The 21,533-nt window shown below is 38.7% G+C and overlaps 1 protein-coding gene across 4 annotated transcripts in view; it reads left to right on the top strand.

Annotated features, from left to right (window-relative positions):
* ANKS1B (ankyrin repeat and sterile alpha motif domain containing 1B) overlaps positions 1-21,533 on the top strand; it is a 448,570-nt gene that overhangs the window by 280,794 nt on the left and 146,243 nt on the right. For all 4 annotated transcript variants that reach the window (XM_072866003.1, XM_072865996.1, XM_072866022.1 and 1 more), the window contains one exon: positions 8,361-8,513. In XM_072866003.1, the coding sequence (XP_072722104.1) occupies positions 8,361-8,513 (153 nt within the window). The remainder of the gene's footprint in view (positions 1-8,360; positions 8,514-21,533) is intronic.

Below are 21,533 nucleotides of genomic sequence, written 5' to 3'. Positions count from 1 at the left end.
AGCTGCATAAGGGCCACTGGTGGGATCTACATTCCCATCTGCAACCTGGCCACAGGCAGCTATAAACTACAAAGACTACCACTCAGTAGTCGTTTGTGGTATACTCACTGAGGCATATTTATGAACATATTTTCAGATCATCAAAATGATTTCTGATATCCATACGGTCCATAATTCCAGCGCTGGATTCAGAGGGAATACTAGCATCTTCTCTACGGGCAGCAAGAGTGTTAGCATCATCCGGATACTGCCTGCCGCTTGGGAAATGCTATGCACCCTCTGCATCACCAGGTGATGAGACCATACATATCCAGAAATGGAGCAAGTACCCCGTTTAACTGTAACTCTGTCACATGCTGTGTGAAAGGACACTATGGCTTTCACCATCTGCCTGCAAGATAGCAGGCTGCATGACAGACTGGACACAAACATTTCCAATGTTTCCCAAACTATAGGTCTGGGCTGTGTTCTGCACAGCCCCTGTGAGGACACAGTTAAGTCTTTTTAACTTTTTAACAGACTGAAATAGCAAAAACCAGTTTCTTCAATACTTATAAGCAAGGCCCTCTGTTCTCTTTGAATCTTCTCAGAGCATCAAGGATGGCGCTTGTCTCCAGGCCGCTGCACCTTCCCAGATGAAGGGAAGACCAACCAGGAGTGACTGGAGTAAGACAAGGAAAATGTGATTAACACTGGACGTCTTTTGCAGTGTTTCAAATGTAATGGGAAGATTACAAAGATATGGATCTCTGTCTCCTTGTGTCATTGAATTTCTATCCCCACTCCCACCTCCACACAAAGGGAGTGGAGATGTCTTCATGGCCTCTGAGGCTTACTTGCTTCACCCATTCACTCCTCCATGGCACTGGATTAATCGATATGTTTATTCTGCCTACTGGTGTATGGCTGTTAACTTCTGTCTCCAGTGCCATCTGGATACTATGCAGGCCGTTTCACTATAAAAAAAATCCAGTCGGAGCTGCTAGAAGATGGTTGGTGGGTGGGAGGAATGAAAGGCTAACAGGGCCTGTGTAAGTGACTGCCATGACTTGGGGAGGGAGGAGAGGTAAGACTTGAAGACAGCTAGAGATTCAGGGCTGACTAGGTCACAGAGTACTTTTCTTCGTTCCCTCTCACCAAGAAACCCTTCTCTATGTCGTCCTCCCCCTCCTCCAGTGAGATAAGAGCTTTTATCCCATCCCCTCCCACTTTTCACCTATCAAGAGAAATGATTCATCTCCCCTGTGTCTATGCCTTTGGTTGAAACGCTCCATTCAGAGAATGACTCTCCCCTTTCAGTCTTATGATGGCTGTTAGCACATTGTGCCTCAGAGGGTCTGCAGCTGTACTTCTTCAGTCTCAGAAATGATCTCTGCCTGCACAGCATGCCATGGCCAAGTTCTCTGTAGCTGTCTCACATGCAGAGGTTCGAAGATCTCCAGAGAGGCACCAAGGTGGCGTCCAGAGGTGCCATGAACAGCCCATGGCTCATAATGACTGCTGCCCAGCCCCAGAGAACACACTTGCTAGGAAGACATCCAGCATTAAACAAAAGCTAAAAATCATAATGACTAATGACACAAACATTTTCCTGAGGGCTGGCACAGCCCACCGTGGACTAGCAATGACGGAAGCTGGTCAGTGTGGCCTAACAAAACAGGCAGGAGCAGCACTTGCAGTTGTGAGAAGAGAAGAGCAGAAGAGGTTCCAGCAGTCACCACAGTCTGTTGCAACTTGAACACCTAGAAAGCGTCTGCAAGAATGAGATACATAAGAGTGCCTATCCATGGAAGCAGCATTTCTTCCTCAGGATTGGCCCTGCCTCCTTCTTCATCTGTCTCTGGTTGCTTCTGCAGCTGGCCGACTGGTCACTGCACAGAAGCATCATTAGACACCTCCGGACTCCTCACAGCAGTCATGAGGTCAGCAGCCTCCTGATACTGACACCAGGTTATCCTGCTATCAGGAAGCTTTCAGCTTTCTTACAGCACGGGTTGATGAACAGCGTCATTTCCTTGGGGCTCTAGTTAGCACCATGTGGGACCTTCTGTGAAGCTGAGGAGATTGATGGGTTTTCTGACCATCACAAAAAATAGCAGTAGTAAAACGTGGATGATAATAAAATCGTTATAGAAGCAACAAGAAATTCAGCAAACAGTTCTGAGCTAGGCAACATAAAGTGGGGCAATTAAATCACAAAAAGCATCAAGGAAGGAAATTATATCAGTCATGAAGAGTTAAAGGCAGTTGACAGCAAATACAAAGGTATACCTCCACCATTTGGTCCATGTGTGCATGTGTGTTTTCTGCCATTGAAGGTGGTAAGGTTGTCAACCACTTGATTCAGATCTTTGTGTCCCTGTTAGGGGCTGAAATGCATTTGGTGCACGACTGGCACTGATCTTCTGGTTTACCTTCCTCCAAAAAGAAAGCTGGATAGTGCGTACCCAGACTATTCTGCAAAGCAAACGAATGCAAAGTAGATTACTTTTAAATCGTACTGTGGCACCAAACCATAGTACTGTTGGGCCAAAAAGATCACCACTAGTTCAACCCCTGAGTGGGATACAAAACTAAAGGTGCAGTTGATAGCATGTTATCTAAAGTAAAACTGGCAGAGCTACTCAGGATCCAGCAAAGGATGAAAGTTTAACTTTGGAGATGTCAGTCTGTGCTAATATCCAGTTTTTGAAAGCGTGCCTGTAAAGCTCTAGCTCCATGCACTGAAGTACCAACAAATGTCCACAGGACTGCTTTTAGAACTTACACCCGTAGAAACTTTTGAGATCAAAGGCCATAGCTTCCACTTAGTCCACAAATTCCAGATTTAGGTCTTCTTAAGATTACATTATATGCAATTGAAATGTCCTGAACTGTTGCATACATCATCCTCAGTAATACTGAACGAGACCTGTTCTTCCCTTGTCCCAGACATTGTGTCTGATGAAGAACTAGGAGGTCTTTTCCGTCTTCTGGATGTGGATCTAATTTTTCCAGAAAAAAAAAAAGTGTGTGTGCATCTATTTTACTTTAAATTCAGAAGACAGATTCCAACTGCAAAAAATCAGAGAACGGGTGCCTATTGCAATGCTGGCAATCTTAGGTAGGAAACTCTGAACTCAGTTCATGGTATTCTGGATTTACCATTGGGGCAGGATCCTGAATCAGGAAGCGCTGTGAAGTGAACATGCCTATACTGTCTTTTTATAGTAAGCTCCACAAGAAGACGGAAGGCTTTTGATTAGCGGAAAGTCAAACATTATTAGAACACAAGCTTGAATAGTTAACTTTTTAAATATGTGACAAGGTAGATGGAATAGAAAACCAAAAGGTTTATATGCAGCTCTTCCTCACCCACTGTGTCTTTGCAGGCAGGTCCCACTCAGTGGCTTTCTCAACAGCAGCAAATGCAAAGTCTTCTCAGGTCCTTAGGGAGCTGTGCCCGTCGCCCTGAGAGCTGCCTCTCTGCCCCTGGCTGCAGGCTCAATTTCTGCACAGGCGCTGCAGGCACCAGCTCCACGCTGTGCCCCTGTGCCAGCCAGGCCCTCTGATCTTCAGAAGCATCAGTCTCCCGAGCCTTTTCTTTCACCACTCCAGAGGAGGAATGGTCTCCTCTTCCAACAACATAAGTCCAACTGATCACATTTGTAAAGTACACAATATATAACAGACAACTGAGAAAGACAGGAAAAAAAGAGCTGATACCTCCCCCCCCCCCCATTACAGTCATCCAGAATTACTCAGATTGGTAGTTGATAGTTTCGTACAAGTTCCCAAAAGTGCTGCTTAAATCTCCCAGATAGGCCAGCAGTTTAAAAGCATTATGTGCTTGCTAAAAAGATCTTTCTTGGATCTTCAAACCAACACAAGTGTAAATTCACTGTAATCATAGCCATCATTTAAAAAGCTGTGAAAGTCAAGTCATCTCTTTCTCCTTATACAGCGGATAAAAAGCTTGGGTTTAATACACACAGTGTTGAGATTCACCAGATAGTGATATTACCTGTGGAGAAAATAGCATTAGTTCCCCATCTGTCTGAGAAGATCAGAGAAAACTGGTAATAGCCCATGTTACTGAATTCACCTTGATGCTTCTGGTGCATATGTATTACTTTGAAGCTCCATTCGTGTTTATTTGGCTACCTTTCAGAGACAAAAACTCAAGTACCTTCTATCCTAATGTAAAATATTATACAGAAACAGCAGTGATGCACCTGTAAAAAGACTGATGTACAGACAGTCTCTTGTAAAGGATTTCTCAACCCATTAGGATGCTACTTGACATTACTATTTTATTATGAGAAACAGCTCTTTCTGGCTTCTGCTTTCTATTCATTTCAAAGGAAGTGATACTAGTGATAGAACAATAGGACCCAGGAGAGAAATCTCCTATGCTTTGTGTTTTCTTCCATGCTTCGTTTATATCATATTTTCTTAAACATTTCTTTTTCTCTAAATCCTACGGGCTTCATTCCTAGCCTTTTCAGTGGTCGGCATGCTAAAATCATCTGCAATGAAACAGCTAACACTGATATTGTTCTTTAAAGATAACAACCGAATGAACTAGTACCAGTGTCTGTGGAAGAACAATACTGCCCCTATTTATGAGCAGTTAGTATTTGAAAGGCTGTCGTGACTTGAAGCTTAGAGATTTTATGCTGCTCTGCGTCAAACAGTATGCACATAGCTGCTTAGATGTTTGACACCACTCGTGCATGTGTTGTAGCTGGTGCAAAGTGATTGAAATATTATACATGGAAATATAGTCAGTAGATAGGAGGGGTTTTTTCTTTCAAAAAAAAAAATCAATCTGCAAACAGCCTCAGCAAGGAAGACTACAGGGTGTAAATGATCTGTGAGAGGAGTCTAAGATCATGGTGCAGTATAGAAAAAAAATACAAACGGTCCAAGAGCCATGACCTATTAATGAGTACTGGGATAAGATGCAAATAAACTGGAGCTCTAATGAAGTGAAGGGGCAGCACTTCCAGACAGATATTTCAAAGTGTTTTTTTTTTTATTTAAAACCTCCATAACATTTTATATGAAAAGCAGATACTATTAGTGATACTGTCACGTTTAGATAACCAATCTGTCAATAAATATTTGAAAGGAAAACATTCAGCCAGCTATGAATGACAGTTAATAAGCTAGTTGATGTTATTAACAGACAGAACAAAACTTTTCATACAAGAGGACGGATACTGAAAGTTTATTAATTTTCATATATTAAACACATTTTAGAAAATCTGTTTTCGATAAGAGATTGATTCTTGGTTCATGACAAAACAAAATACTGCTTTTGTGCTGAAACTGCTGGCAAATATTCTAGTTCTGAGGTTAATTTTCTGCGATAGGAGCAGCAGGAGGGGGCTGCCCCACCAGGGCAGGTGGGCTGGGAGCTGAGGGGGGGCAGTGGGGCAGGCAGGGAGCACCCGCACAAGGCAAGTGGGGCAGGGACGGTGGCAGTGACCGCGGACAGCCACGTCCCAGGGCAAATCCACAGGGACCAGGATGGGACAAAGTTGATTCAGGAGGGCAAGTCAGTGGGTGAGGATCAGTAAGGTTCATGGCTGGGCTCAGACCTACCTATGGCATAGCTCGAGTGAGTGTCAGGGACACGGACCTGAGCTCACATGCAGCTCCTGCAGAAGGTGGGGTGGCCCTGACCAGGCTTCTCACTGCTCTTTCTCACACGGTCTCATCCAAGGCTATGCAGCTGCACCAGCCCGACATGGCCTTGAACACAGGCAGCCAAATCTCTGGGGCAGGGAGAGGGAAAATGCTTGCAGAGTCTGCTGCTGCCTGGTAACAGGCCAGTGTGTTTTCGTGTAGCCTATTGAGTGACCCGATGACAATTTTGTCTATTGGCACCAAATCCAAAGAGTGAAATTGTCACATACATTTCAGTTGTTCTCAGTCTTTTGCTTATTGGATTGTTTGCCTGCGTTTGCTTGCCTGCAGCCCTTTGCAACACACCGTAGTAGAGTGATACCTATTTTAACAACCCTTCTGACTGAGATCTCCAGTGGGAATTGAGAATTCAGAAACTTCCTGTGCTGTGTTTGCTTTTTATAGAGGTTGATGGGTTAGCAGAATTGTGGACCAGACTGCATGAGATTTCTCAGTCAGCAGGTCAAAAAAAAAATCATGTTAAAATCAGGACTTATTAAACATAAAGATCAAATAGTAATAAAAAAAAGAAATATTTTGCATAACATGTCCCATCTGGGTATGTTGAAAATTGTTTCAAAGGCGCTTCGCTTTTCTTTGTTAGAGAAAGAAAACAAAAATACCTTATATCTTTCAAAAGTCATGTGTTCCCTGTGGGCTCTGTACATCTTCTTCATGTCTTCTCTGTATTAGATTTTTCTTCTTCTGTTTATCGGGTCCTTTCTTCTCAAGTGTCAGTTGTTAGCATACCTCATTTCAAATCAGCTCGTGAAATAAGCTTCCCAAGAGTCAGAGCTACCAGGGTCCTCCAACGTTTTTGCAGTCTGCTGGACAGACTACTGTCAATCTAAGATTTGAAGTAAGTCTGAATGACAATGAAAGAAGAATTTGCCATGCTTTTGACATCTAAGAATTTAATTCTAAATTAGGATGAAACTAAACTCCAAAATGTCAAGTTCAACAACAAAACTGAACTCTCACTTTCTAATATGACTCCTTTGTTACAGAAGTGACCTGAAAGGCTACAATTCCCTTATGTGATTTCTCTTGTCTCTCTTTTATGATTTAAGATAATGATTTCACTACATCATTTAAGTATTTCCATTAATATTTTATATCCAACATCTGCAGCAAAAGACCAGAGAGTAAACTGCCATATCCACGATGCAGTGTGCTTGCATCACTCCTCTGTGATACTGCAGGAAACCAAGATCAAGATCATGACATGCTGGCTTTCTGCATTTGAACAGACAGATCGATGAACACTACTGCGGCTTTCAAATGCAGACTTTAATTTTTTTCTCTGCTTTGAATTCAGATTGTATTTCAAATAAACTGAGAAAAATAAATTGGTTCAGGCAAGATATTAAGATCAAAATTATCTCCTTTTTAAATTACTTTGTCACTCACTTCAAACTTAAGGTCAAAACATTATGTTTCTGTCACACTTCCCTTGTTTCTCTGAAAGTAGGAATGTACATAAGCAGACAGAAATGGGAGACTGGCTTTCACCATGTGCGGTGTCACTCTTGCAGTCAGGAGATCCTATGCAAAGCACAAGGTTTCTAAACCTCTAAAGCTTCTTAACAGTTTACCATTTCAGTGTATTATCAAGTTAGCAATAGTTACACTTCTATAGAAAGATGATACGTGTATAATACTGTTGAAAATTGAGGCTATTGCATAATTTTTTCTACTTCGTTCTACTTCTGCCACTATTGCAAATTACTTTAAAATTCATAAAAACAGTATGGAGTAACAAGCTGCACAGGTAGAGGCTTTATACATTTTTATCTTTAATGACTAGCTTGAAAATCTTCACTTGTGTCACCAACAGGTAATTGTGAAAGAGAAATTGCAGCTCTTTACTTCTTAGTAGCTTAACAAAATTCAGAAAAACAAGATGCCAGTGGTATTTCTTAGTTTGTTATGAAAACAAGATTTATGTGATGATGCTTTCTGTGCCTATGTTGCTATATGAATGCAGGTGGTGCGCTTCTGTGTATGTCATTCTGTCAATTCCATTCCAATAATATTTGGCTCAATTGTCCAGTCTCAAGCAACTTTACAGACAGGCAACAATCTAAAATATACTAAATTCCTAGGAGTTCCATGAAAAATGTGACCAGGTAGAGGAAAGAGACTTTTTTAAGCCTGCCCTGGGGGCAGAAAAGTACAGTGCAGCTTCAACCATTATAAAATATCAGATAACCTACTAGGAGAGAGAAATTAGGAATAATATAACCAAGGCAATATGTTTCATTTGCAGTTTGATACCAAAAGATCCATTCCTCAGTCTAATTTCTTCCCCTTCTATGAAATCTTAGGTGCAAATCTGACATTTTTGTGCAGTCAGTATATTAATAATGTCTCTTCTCACTCTTTTGCCTTCCCTCGCTTATGGATTCTCTGATGTCTAGTAAGAATTGAACTCATGTACAGTCTTATACTTTAAACCAGTATACTCTGGTTTAAAAGGCAAGCAGACATAAGAAAGAGATGCATTGAAAACTAGGTTTTATTAGTGCTTTTGCTCACAAAATTGTTTCATGTTGTACTAATCATTAAAAGAATATTGATCAGAGAAGAAGAAAACTCTGACCTAAAGAAAATAATATAAATAACTGCTTTTCTGAAAGATGTTTAATGAATATTATCAGTAATTCTTACTCATTCTTGTTTTTCAGATGAAGCAGATCGGTCACGACGGCTACAACCCCACCTCTGTAGCTGAATGGCTGGATTCCATTGAACTGGGTGACTATACCAAATCCTTTCTAATTAATGGCTATACATCGATGGACCTTGTGAAAAAAATCTGGGAGATTGAATTAATGAATGTAAGTTGATCAATTTATAGCAGTAGTTCCTCCTAAATACATTATAGTACTTGCCCGTACATATCAAAGAGAAAGCACAAAAGCAAATTGCACTACAAATACTGTCATCAAGTACTGTAAATGATTACAGCTTTCATGCCTATACCTGGGTTGACTGTACCCTTTGCTTCCATTTGCTTTGCCATTGTCTTTAGCATGGTATTCAATCAGCATGATTGTGGCACCCATTCAGGATGCGGAACGACATTTAAAAATATATTTTGTTAGTTTATAGCTACAAAGCATAAGTCTTTTCTTTTAAAGTGCCTAACAACAGTATTTCTTTTAAAGATACTTACAGTTTACTTTTTCCACCTGCTCTGGCTAAATTAAACATAAAAATAAGGAAACCTTAAATATAGTTACTACATTATGCTAAAGGAACAAAATATTTCATTTAATTATCACTTTTGCTTGAAATTTTATTTACATGAGTCAGTTAAATTAGATGCTCGCATATGGGCAACCATAAACTTAAATGTGGACTGCACTGCAGAGTAATTTGGAATGAGAAGAATTTTGTACTATTACAGTGAAGACATTTACAGTATAGCTTTGCCAGTGGAATTTTCATGTAAGTTATGTGCCTGAAACTGAGTTGTTTCCTTTTATAAAAGATAGATGATTATAGCTTTGGATCTGCTGTGGCTTTTGAAATCAACTGTATTGTCAGTTTATCTGAACTTTAGGGCAATCCCAACATGGATAGAAGCCCAATGTCATGTTTTATTGGCTTTTCACAGACAAAAGGCTGTGCTCTTCCTTCCCATATAGGAGACACTGCATCTCTGCCTCTAATTAGCGCTTAACTTCCAGAATAGTCAAAGGGCTACCAGTAACCATAGGCAATCAAGCATAAGATAAAGCAGCTGATATAGCTTTATACTGGGAAACAGTTCTCGGTGTGTCCCAGGCTGGAGAAATGGAGAACATAATGATGATGCAAAGCCATGTTTCAACACAGTAATTGGTGCAGGAGGCACAAGCAGGTATAGCTCAAGACCAGCATTTAAATAAAAGGAAAAAAAAAGGAGATATTTCATATTAATTGAAAGACAAAACCATTGCATGTTAGAATTTCTTTTCTTACTGTCACATTACAGTTAATGTTAACTAGCACAAAAATGTAGAGTAAGAGTAAGGACCAAACTCTACCCTACATGTTATGTCTGTTGCATTCAATGTATGTTGTAGGTGTATAACTGAAGTCAGCGTATGATTGATGCTATTATGGTTGTCTGCTGCTAAGCTATTTATAACTGTGAGTCTTTTTTCTATAAGTGGCTGGAATTTTAATAAGAACTGGGGACCCTTTGCTCCAGAATCTAATATAGATTAACAAGCAGCACTGAGTTGAAAAAAGTGGAAGTCTCTGCTCACAATGTCTTCTGTAACTTAATTTTGCATCCCAAACATTTTGCCATAATCAATTCAGAAACAAATTGCCCTTTAGCTCCCCCAAGTGGATCATTAAAACCTCATTAAAAGCTTGTGGTTTGATTCCAAACTTGCTTCAACTGATGAAAAGGGAAGTACCTGCACTGAAGTTAACAAGAATACACTTCTGTAAAATTAGTATAAACCATACCAGTACATATCCCTCTAACTTTACAGCTTAACATCACGTTCTCATTTCAGGCCTGTACTTCTTGGGAAAACACTCCCTTTTGCCATGAGTTGCAAGAAGAAGCTGTTAAACAGTTGTTTAAATATTTGTATAGATATAAATACCTACAGAGATAAATATTTCTCCCACCTGATACATTATTGGATTATGTTGTTCAAGAGCATAGTAAATAAAACGGTTCTACATTCTCAGAATTTCTGTTTTAGTGCAGTCACTATATATTTAATTCCCACCAATCAGTAGTAGCTAACTGTAATGAAATAATGTTCACTGAGAAAATCTGTAGCTTAGAAAAGTATTTACTGTTATTTTTCTGTTTCAATTGAGGGGAATCTTTCAGAAATGGACAAGAAATTGGTTTGAAGCATTGTGCAGTCTGGCAGAACAAGATACTTATCTCTGGCCAACTGGCCTGCTGTCTGAAATCGATTTCAAAGGTCTCACTTCCCATTCAGGCGATGGCAAAGAAGAGCTTATTACAGAAAGTTTTTCATAAAGGAATGCATAAAGGTCAAAGCCACTAACTCTGGAATAGGACTCCTGACTTGAATAGGTCAGAATCCAGGCACTTGAAAAATAAGAGAAAAAACAGACTCAGCATCCTGAAAAGAATTCAGAGTACCCTTGGTTTGGTGGCTCTCTCAGGGCTTAAGTTGTAGATAGAGCAAGAAGTTTCATTTGCACTTATGCCAAATACACAATAAAAATGTATCAAGGGCTACAGATATGATAACTTTTTCATTTTAGCCATCAGTTTAAACAGTTGCAGCCACTGAATTTGACTTAAAAGCCATTTCTGCTTTGGTGCAAGGAATCCCTTAGTTCATATTTGGTGCTTGTTTCCATTAAGCCATTGGGAAATCATCCATGGCTTCTGGAGGGGTAGAAACAGATTTGAAGGTAGAGATCATATCTTCTATTAGGTAAACTAGCATAGCTAGAAAAGGACAGGGGAGAGAAGAGGACATTTAATTTTTCACAAGCCCTTCTTTACATTTTAAAAAATGAAAATTCTTTATTATCTTCTTTCTACACTTTTTGTGATCATCAACTCACATGCCTGTGGATGAAGTTCATGAAGTTTTAGACTTTTTTTCTAGATCTAAACTAGTAATAAGGTCATCCTTTATCATAACACATCTCAATATACTACTGTGAGTTTTACTTATCACGTGCCTCTGAACTTCCATGTGTGATGCTGACCAAGATACTTTTCTTCTACTTCGGGGCATAAAGCTATTCAGTTAAGTTATTAAAGCAAACAGTTCATTTTTTGAAAGACAAAAAGAAGAAAGCATATTCTGAAAGTCTCCCTGCAGGTGAATGAAGCTAGCCTCCCTAAATTCCCTTTATAAACTATAAAGGATGGCAAAAGAAAGGACCATCCAGAGGGTGATTCAGGGTGGTTAAGTTATGGATAATTATCTGGATTGCTTCCTAGGGGAGTTTGTCTCTCCCTACTGACGTACAGAGATGCTAAGATTAGCTTTAGTATGAGTGTTGATCTGCTTGAGGGTAGAAAGGCTCTTCAGAGGGATCTGGACAGGTTGGATCGATGGGCCAAGGCCAATTGTATGAGGTTCAACAGTACTAAGTGCCAGGGCTGCACTTCGGTCACAACAACCCCATGCAACGCTACAGGCTTGGGGAAGAGTGGCTGGAAAGCTGCCCCGCGGAAAGGGACCTGGGAGTGTTGGTTGAGAGGCAGCTGAACATGAGCCAGCAGTGTACCCAGGTGGCCAAGAAGGCCAATAGCATCCTGGCTTGTATCAGAAAAAGTGTGGCCAGCAGGACTAGGGAAGTGATTGTCCCCCTGTACTCGGCACTGGTGAGGCCACACCTTGACTACAGTGTTCAGTTTTGGGCCCCTCACTACAAGAGAGACATTGAGGTGCTGGAGCGTGTCCAAAGAAGAGCAATAAAGCTGGTGAAGGGTCTAGAGGACAAGTCCTGTGAGGAGTGGCTGAGGGAACTGGGGTTGTTTAGTCTGGAGAAAAGGAGGCTGAGGGGAGACCTTATCGCTCTCTGCAACTACCTGAAAGGAGGTTGTAGCAAGGTGGGTGGTGGTCTCTTCTCCCAAGTGGCAAGTGATAGGATGAGAGGAAGTGGCCTCAAGTTGCGCCAGGGCAGGTTTAGATTGGATATTAGGAAAAATTTCTTGACTGAAAGGGTTATCAAGCACTGGAACAGGCTGCCCAGGGAAATGGTTAAGTCACCATCCCTGGAGGTATTTAGAAGACGTGTACATGTGGCACTTACAGACATGGTTTAGGGGTGGACTTGGCAGTGCTAGGTTCATGGTTGGACTCAATGATCTTAAAGGTCTTTTCCAACCTAAATTATTCTGTGATTCTATGATTCTATGATTAAAGTTAAGCTTTGTGAGTTACCCCTTACTCCCATAGGACACTGGAATGATCAGAGCTTTGAATCTTCTTATCTTTCTGAAAAGAACAATTCTTACTCTATTTCCAACACTGTTTTACCATCCTTGGAAGTTACCATCTAGGCAAGCACATTTTAAAGAAAAACTGTGAGGAGAATGCCAAGCATCTGAGAGAGGGAGAAGGTCTGAGACACCAGTGGTAAAGGCCATCTTCCCTCAGCTTCTCTGGTCCTCCAGCTACCTCATTGGCATTAAGAAAAAATTTTAATATGCAGCTTCCTGCAATTTATTGCAAATTATTCCAGAAAGGTAATGTCTGCTCTAACTTAGGTGCTAGTTCTTTTCAGACTTTTATGTATACTTATATAGTGCGTGTGTTTCTTCAAGCACAATCAAGCAGCAATTACTTAAAGCATTTGAATCAGAAGAGTCATTTTAGAAGTTATTCATTTGTATTTCTTGTGAGGTCCCAACAGCATTCTCAGTCCTTTTTCAACAAGCCAGACTTTGAAATTTAGATTCTCTTTCACTAATTCATTTGTCATTTAGATCAAGAATTTTCCCAGATCCATTTGCTTCATTATTTTCTCAGGTATGTGCTTCCTGGGAAGCATTGTTCTAATTTCCTTATCCTGGGATTGTAAGTATTCAGAATGCCTTCTCCCAGCATTGGCTTTCCCAGCACTTCTGGTTTTGTCTCCCAGGTTTCTTGGCTCATTAGAGAGGTCAGATTCTGTACCCAGATTCAGATATCATTTATTCAATGCTGTATCTATATCATCTATATCATCTGCTGAAAAAAAGTCCACTATGTTCTGAAATCCCCTAACCCATCTAAAGTGTGCACCTGTGCTTTAAAGTATAAATGCTCTTCTACATGACTAATCATATTATTCTTGTCTGTTATTTTGGATTACTTACGTAACCCTCCCCCTCAGGGAGTCACTCTCTTCAGGGAACTTTTACCAAAGAGATTCTTCAGGCAAGATATAAACAGCTTAAAAGCACAAAGCAAGTTATTTATCATCTAGCACACACAATAAATTGTAGGACTAATGAACTAAGCATTAAATCAGCCCCCACCAAATGAGTCACTAAGTCCACTGGGCAAGTAGTCATCACTCAGGTGGGGAGGGCTGGCCTCTGTTGCTCCCGGGAACAGGTTGATCTATGATGTTGCTGAGTTGCTGTCTTCTGATTTCCCTTTTTTCCCTTGGGATTTTATACCTTTTCATGTGAGTGTTGTTATCCTTGAATCCTTGAGGTGCCAGTTTCCCCGTCTCAACAATCTTACTTATGTCTGCAATTTTACCTTTCTTATCTTGCATGCTTCCAGCCTATGCACTCTCTTACAGCTCCTTCTCACGCCCTAGCAATTTTCTCAGATGAAAACTGAGAACGGTTGCACAGCTGCGCTGTATTGAAAGTAGGCCTTGAATCACAGATAGATGAACTCCTGGGAGGAGGGTTACATGTCAGTGGCCTGGTTTACATTTCTTCTCAATTAGTTCATCTTGCGCTGTGAGCTTCTTCTATTTTTGTACATCCATCTTTCACATGGATGATTCAGTCTTTGTCTCCTGTAAAATTAATGTTTACTAAATGGTTTCTTAAACTCAATTACTGTCCAGATTTTGAGCTTTTGGGGAAGTGTTCTTGATACTGTTGCTCACAAAATTGCATTCCTGGTTTACATTAGGGTATAATGATTGCTGTTCAGGATCAGATCAAAGATACTAGAGAGAGAAAATAGCTACCAATGGACTGCCTTCCATTAGTTTATAACTAAATACTTTGGACCCTCCACAACATCATCAACAAGTTCCACAATTTAATTTAATTATATACTGTGTGAAAAAGTGATTCTTTAGTTATATTAAAGACTGCTACATGATCATTTTACTGCAGCCCACTAATGAAAGAGCCTGAAAATGGCTATACTGAAACAGATCAGAGGCTCTACCTAACCCACTGTCCTGTCTGTAAAAATGGCCTTAAACAGATGATCAGGGAAGGCTACATGGATAGGACAAGCATATTATGAACTATCTGCATAGCATTGTCCTAGTCATTAGTAATTTTCAGGGGACTTCTGGAACTGGGCAATTCCCAACTGGTCCTTGTCTTTCTTACCTTGAATGAGTTACTATCATCATCAAGTTTTGTGATCTTACTGCTAGTCTTCTTTCCGATGGAATTTATAAATATATTGAACAGCAGAGGTCCATTCGCAGACCTCTTCAGAAATTCACTAAGAACTTTCTTCCACTGTGAAAACTGCATTTTCTCCTACAGTTTCCTGGTTTAACCAGCTATTTATCTATGAAAGAACCTGTTCTTATGGCTTAATGCCGTGACTGGGTTTTTTTTTCTTAAAAGCCTTTTAAGAGTAGCTTCATCAAAACACTTTAGAAATCCAGGCAAATGAGCAGATCAAGAAGATCATCAACCTCATCAACATACTTTTTGACTGTTTCAAAGAACTCCAGTAGGCTTTTGAGATATAAGGTGCCTTTACATGCAGTCACTTTAACTCTTCATGATTGTATTTATCTGTGTGTCCACTACTGGTATGCATTATTGAATTCCTACTAATTTGCCTGGGACAGGCTTAGAGGCTGGTATTTCCATGCATCTTCCATGAACTCTTAAAAAATTGTCATCAATTTTGTCACCCTCCAGTCCTCAGAAAACAAGAAGGTTTTAAGGGAAAAGTTACACATCATTGCTAGCAATTCAGCAAGTTCATCCTTGAATTCCTTCTCTATTTATCTTTTCTGTGCTATGGTTCATTTTGCACACTTTTATCATTTCTCCTTTCAGTCATCTCATTTGCAAACTGAAGAGTCTTAGTCCATTTAGCCATTCCATACTTCCAGAAATCCTTGCTCCGTATCTTTCTGGTCCTTCTTTGTACAGCTCCAATACGCAGAGTGACAGCTGTACATGTCTAATTTCAAAGTCAGAACTGCTTTATACATATTTAGCTTGAGCCTATAGCTCTAAGTAATACCAACCACTGTTCTGAACTTAGTTCTCAAAGCTCTCATGAGGCCTTAGCCGACTAATGCACCTACAATCTCAGCACAACTTTCAGTTTCTGCTTAAAGAACTTAAAAATGGACCACATACTGCATTCAGATTCCTTGCCCAGGTTTGTGTCTCACTTGGCAGCCTCCCTATCTACTCCAGCAAAGCAGATAGCAACTCCACAGCTTGATTGGGTAATACACACCAAATGGATGGATTTTGTACTGTGCTCACTTGACAGCTTAATTTCCCATGCTCTATAGCATGAAAAGATACCTTTTTCTTAGGAGGGCTGTCCTTCAGATTCTGTCTGACAAATTACTCTATGACTCTTCTTCTCTTGTTATTACTTAATTTCCCAAGCGTGCCACTCTGCAGAGGCCGGTTTTGAAGAGGAATGAAAAAATTACATCTCAATAACATATTCTCAGACATTGTGACTGCAAATCTACAATTCCTGTTCCTTTTCCTCTCTACCTCAGATCCCTGTGCTAGATTTCAGATCACTGAAAAGAATTAAGAGTGCTTGGAGCCACAGTCCTTTCTGATCTCCCAGAAACACTACTGACTGATAAAGATGCCCATAGTTCTTCCAGTAGTTGCTTTCTAAATGGCTCCAACAATTTTGATAATCAGAAGAGCTTTCAAGACTGTGAGTCTGCATTAGCAATAGGGTGTGGGATCTCAACTTATTAGGTATTTTGTTATTAAAAATAACTTCTATAGTTGCTGAGTTTAGAAAATTCTCTGTATGACTTTTTCTTTGTTCACTCTTTCCAAACATTCAGGAGCATATTACTAGTGTACTTGATTAAGAAAGTACTTGAAGTTAATTTATGTGAACCAAAACTTTTAAAACGGCTACATATATAAATATGTGCATGTGCACATATGTGTGTATGTTTGTATTTATATATAAATGTATCTAACTGAAAGTAAAGAATTCTCCCACAAGCTAAATAATGGACTATCACATGTCAAATACAAATGCCAGTTCTGTAGAGACAACCATGTTGATGTACTGGTGCAAAACCAGAAGTCTTGTATTTCAAAGTTTCTAGGTAGCATAAGATGTTTGAGAATCTCTCCTGCAAAAACAAATGTGCCTATTGTACTGAGGAACAGATATATCTAGCCTTTGAAAGTTTTATGGGAATCTTTAAAGTTCTCTGCCAGGCAGGCTGAACTTTGGGTCTTCTCACTCATTAGTAAAATAGTAGTCTATGTATAGGATGCATTAAGACATTTAAGAAAATCTTTTCTACTACATTTGTGGTGGGTTTTATGTTAAATAACTACAATTTTGAAGTGGTTAATGCACAACCTGATTGGTTTGAGGAAATATGAAAGAAACTTTCAATATCCATCCAAATTCTCTGGCCCATCTGTTTGCAAAACTATCCTAATTAACATAAATAATATGACCAAGTATTAAGTAGTTTTTTGACAACAGGATAGTTGCTTATATATTTCAAATCAAATACTCCAAAGGTAGGTTTGGAACTGAATAGCTTTCATCATGATGTATTATTTCTTCATGAGGTAAGACATTTGCTCGGTTGCTCCTACGTTAGTAGAGCAATGCTGCAAATGAGATTACATTAATATGTGTTTGCTGCTACAGTTGTAAATACAAAGGATAACTCTCTAAATTACTCTTATTTCCCTTTGAAATGGGATCACTAGGTTTATTGCATGTACAAAAAAGTTATGAGAAATTATACAAATAGCAAAATTTTTTTCCATACACAATAGTTGTGTAGATTTTGTTCATCCAGGGCACCCACAGAGGTTTCCAAAGGGTTTTAATAATGCACATCTTTGTTTCTTTAGCAAGAATGAAATACTTACCAATTGCAATCATATCGTAAATTTGCTCCATTGGATCTTGCATTTGAAAATTATTCTTTCTGCTTTGAGTACTGGTAGCAGCTCCATCAGTCACTCAGTTCCTAAATGATTGTGGATGTTTCTAATCATTTAGAAACTGTTGTTATGTTGTAGTATTGCAGTGGCTGTTTCTAGAAATCTTATTGGAAGCTCTTGATCCTCAACAAATCTATGTGCCAGTATTGTAACTTCATAACATGTTTAACTCTTATGTACAGTTTCCGCATGTAACATTTTGCTTAGGTAGTGATCTTGTAGCCTTTGAGTGATTTGATGTGCAAACTTCCTTCTGTTCCTCATGGTAATGCAAAATACTTTTTAAATACATCATCCTCTTTCCTCTACACTGTTAATTGCAAAAGATCAGGAGATGACATAGACCATGGCAATTTCTTCAAACCATCCACTATTTACCTCTTCCCACTCCCACCTTGGATCATTGCAGTGCTCAGACTCAGGAGAAGTGGGAGGAAAAACACTTCTTTTAGTTCAAATACAGTGCTTTATTCAGTTTACAATACATGGTAAAGAAAGAAAGAGAAAGCATTTGCACTGTGGACATTTTCATGGCATTTATTTTTTGGTAGTATGATGATTCTTTTGTAATCCATCTGGTATCATTTTGCACTAGAGGTTATTTAAATAGAAGACATTATATAAGTACTTTGAAATAATTTCCCTAATTCTATATTTATATTTCCTTATATTTTGGCAACAATTACAAAATATTGTTGTCTGATTAAAATGTGATAGTAAATAGCCATGTTTGATCAGTAAATCTAGCCATTGAAATTTGCAGATTTCTTTTAATAAGATTCCCATTTCCTGCATTTATTTTTAAATGTAAGGATTTTAGTCATATCAAAATGATATAATTTTTTAACAATCACTTTTACCTCTTTTCTGAGGTAAATCTTTGCTCATATATTAGAATTCTTAAAACCAGAGGTTTTTTTCCTCTCTCTTTTTCTCTTTTTTCTTTCCCTCTGCCCCACGCTCTCTTCAAAACAAATTATAATCAGGTAGTGATTGGCAGCAATTTTTAGCACTAATAATCAAAGCTGAGCAATTTTAGCACCTATTGTGTTCCACCTGCAGGATCATTTTCTTGTCCTGTAACACACTAGGTAGCACAAATGATTGATTTATAATGCAAGATAATTTTTTTATTAAAGCAACCTACTCTGCCTAGTGCCAGAGAGGGTGTTGTCTCTGAAGTATCCTAACAAAATCTCCCTCCATTCAGGCAGCACATAAATTGCCTTATCATCTGATTTTCTGTCTAAAATCTTAGTGTTCTATAAGAAGGTTCATATTTCAAGTTTCAGAATATGATCTCCTTCCCAGGGAGTATAGCAGAAGCAGCCCAACCCAAGACCTCTTATTCCCTTTAAAAAAGCTGGAAAATAACCTCTCCTCCCAGCCCACAAGTTCTCTACAAAAACAGATAAAATAAATAGTCACTAAATATTTTGTTGTCCTAGGCAACAACTTGTTCTGCCTTCAGTAGCTTAGAAGAGAGCTCTGGATAAAGAGTTATATTTTACCAGCTTAACCTTTTCAGTGTTGGTGAGCCAGCAAGAAAATTTGATTTCTATTTTAAAATAATGTCCTTTTTCAGATCCTTTAATCTGAAATTAATTTTAAAATTTTAGACACATCCTATTTTGAATTTGGCCTCCTAAACATGCAGTCTTAGGATAGCATCCTTCATTACAATAATAATTGTAGATTGTAATAAAAGGTAGTTCCTCTAAAATAATTTCATTATGAGTATTTAAATTTTGTTTTCTAGGCAATATTTGTGCTAGTTTTACTGGAATAAATGTCTTGTTTCAAATGTTTGCATTTGCTGCCCCCAAACCCTACCTCTCATAGTTCTAGCTTATGGCATTTTAAAACAGATTATGTTGATTGAAGGTCAATGTAAAATACTTGAAGTTCATGGTAGATAAAAGCAGACAAACACAGTGATGTTAATGTTGTAAAGCAATACTTCTGCCTTTACTTTGAAGAAATTTGCAATGATAAAAATCATAAAGAAGTATCCCCTGTTTGCAAAGAAATAAAGCTGCAGAATTTATTACATAATGTTTTCAAGGACTGCAGTACTAGTTTTATGCCTTTAAAAGAATACTGTGTTTTTCAGCGAACTCTCCCATTCAGCAGTGTGCAAAGGAGAGATCGTTCCTCTTTAAAACCTTTTTTTCCTGCTTCTTCATTGCTTTACAGGATATTGTGAGGAGTTGATATTTCCAATAAAAATTCCCAAGAGTGTATCAGATCTTGACTAGCATCATTTATCTTCTGTTCACAACTGGTTTTCATAGTTAAAGGTGAAGAAGACTGAATGGCAGTAATTTTAGCTATAAGGATGTTGAAGATCAGAAACATTTTAGAACCATTTTCCTTGTACAGCAGATTTTGTTAACATTCTCAGGTGTAAGAGCAAATGCAGTGCTGTGCCATATAGTCCTATCAGAGTGATTAATGTGCCAGAAATAGGATAGCAGCATTATCCTGGGTCTTCTGCCTGATTCTCCCTTCTCACATTGTTCAGAGCTAGCTTGGATATCCCTGCAATCCACTGCATTTGTATCATACAGATGCAGTCCTGGATTTCGAAAAAGAGTGAAAAGTATAATACCGAGATTATTAATAGATGTAAGGTCAGAATTTTTCAATACAATAAAGATGACGGGAAGGGAAGTATTCACTTAGCTATACAAGGTTCTGTTGCAGCCTACAGCCAACAGGGCTTGAGTTCTTAAAGTCATCTTCAAGGATTTTGTCCTTCATTGTTTTTAACTTTCAAAGGAATAAGGTTTCAGTCACTTTCCATAAAGGGCAATTCAAAATTCTAGCAGCTGGTGGTGCCAAGTAACCTTTCATATTCAGTCTGTATTATTTCAAAATTACATACCATTATCTCCAGTTATCAATTTTCTACAGATGTAAATAAAACATTGGCAGCCCCAGTGTTTACACCCTTGAAATAGTTATTGGCAGGTATTTGTGATCCCTTTCATAATGATCAAGTCATTGCAAGGTTATGTACATTTAACTCCTGATTTATATTCCTACATCAGTTTGTACTTTTTCTTATTCATTGCTTGTTTTAAAGAATGTTCTTCATATCATGTAGAGATCTTAAAAATGCAGTATTCATCCAAAAGTAGTGTTGTATGGATTTGAATTCACTGCCATAATTTGAAAAAGAATTTGAGAAAATGCAGTGAAACATGTTTCTATGTGCAATGATATTCAGAATGGTATCCAGATAATGAATTGCAATATAGCTGTTGCAAATCTGTTACTCTGTTAATAGAAAATGAGAGATCTTTCTAGTTTGGAGGGTTCAAAACAGAAAGTCAGTTTTAAAATCTCTTACGGTGTTTTATCTGTGTTTTTTCATCAATGAATTAAACACCTGATTCAGATGCAGTAATGACAGAAGCTACTGGAAAAAATATAGTTAGACCTTGCTTATACTTTTGTTCAGGTATTGAAAGCTAGATCAGAACCTGTCTGAGCCAGTCAGGTTACATGAACGCACTCATCAGGAAAGGACACACATCAGTTTTCCAAATAACAATTTTTATCATTCTGGAGGAGTCAGCCCAAGCTCTCGGCCATCCTGATTTTCTCAGGGTCTTGAGTCCATGCTACCATTTAAAACAACAAATTCAATAGTAAACATATTGGGTAGTTGCAGGTGAGCTGCTAATGGCTGCCTGGCAGTCTCCATCATGAAAAAGGATTTCTCATCATCCCCTCTTCCACATGCATGATCTACTTGAAGATGGAAAATGCAGTCATAACATCTTTGTTTAAAATACTTATCCCTCCAGTAAGCATATACGCTCACATGCACACATAAAGCAAAAGAACAAGAATTATGCAGAGCTGAGTATTTTAAACATTTGTGTTCCCACACGCAATATGGTTCTACTGTGTTTTCAGTGAACGTAACCAAACACAAGGTAGTTTGTGCTTCCTGTCTTACGAGTTAAATTTATGTAAGATTTATATAAGCAATAGATAAGCA

This window comes from Ciconia boyciana, chromosome 1 (assembly GCF_034638445.1).
Source record: "Ciconia boyciana chromosome 1, ASM3463844v1, whole genome shotgun sequence".
Taxonomy (NCBI): domain Eukaryota; kingdom Metazoa; phylum Chordata; class Aves; order Ciconiiformes; family Ciconiidae; genus Ciconia; species Ciconia boyciana.
The sequence above is the reverse complement of the archived record's forward strand: the minus strand, read 5'-3'. Positions and strand labels throughout refer to the sequence as shown.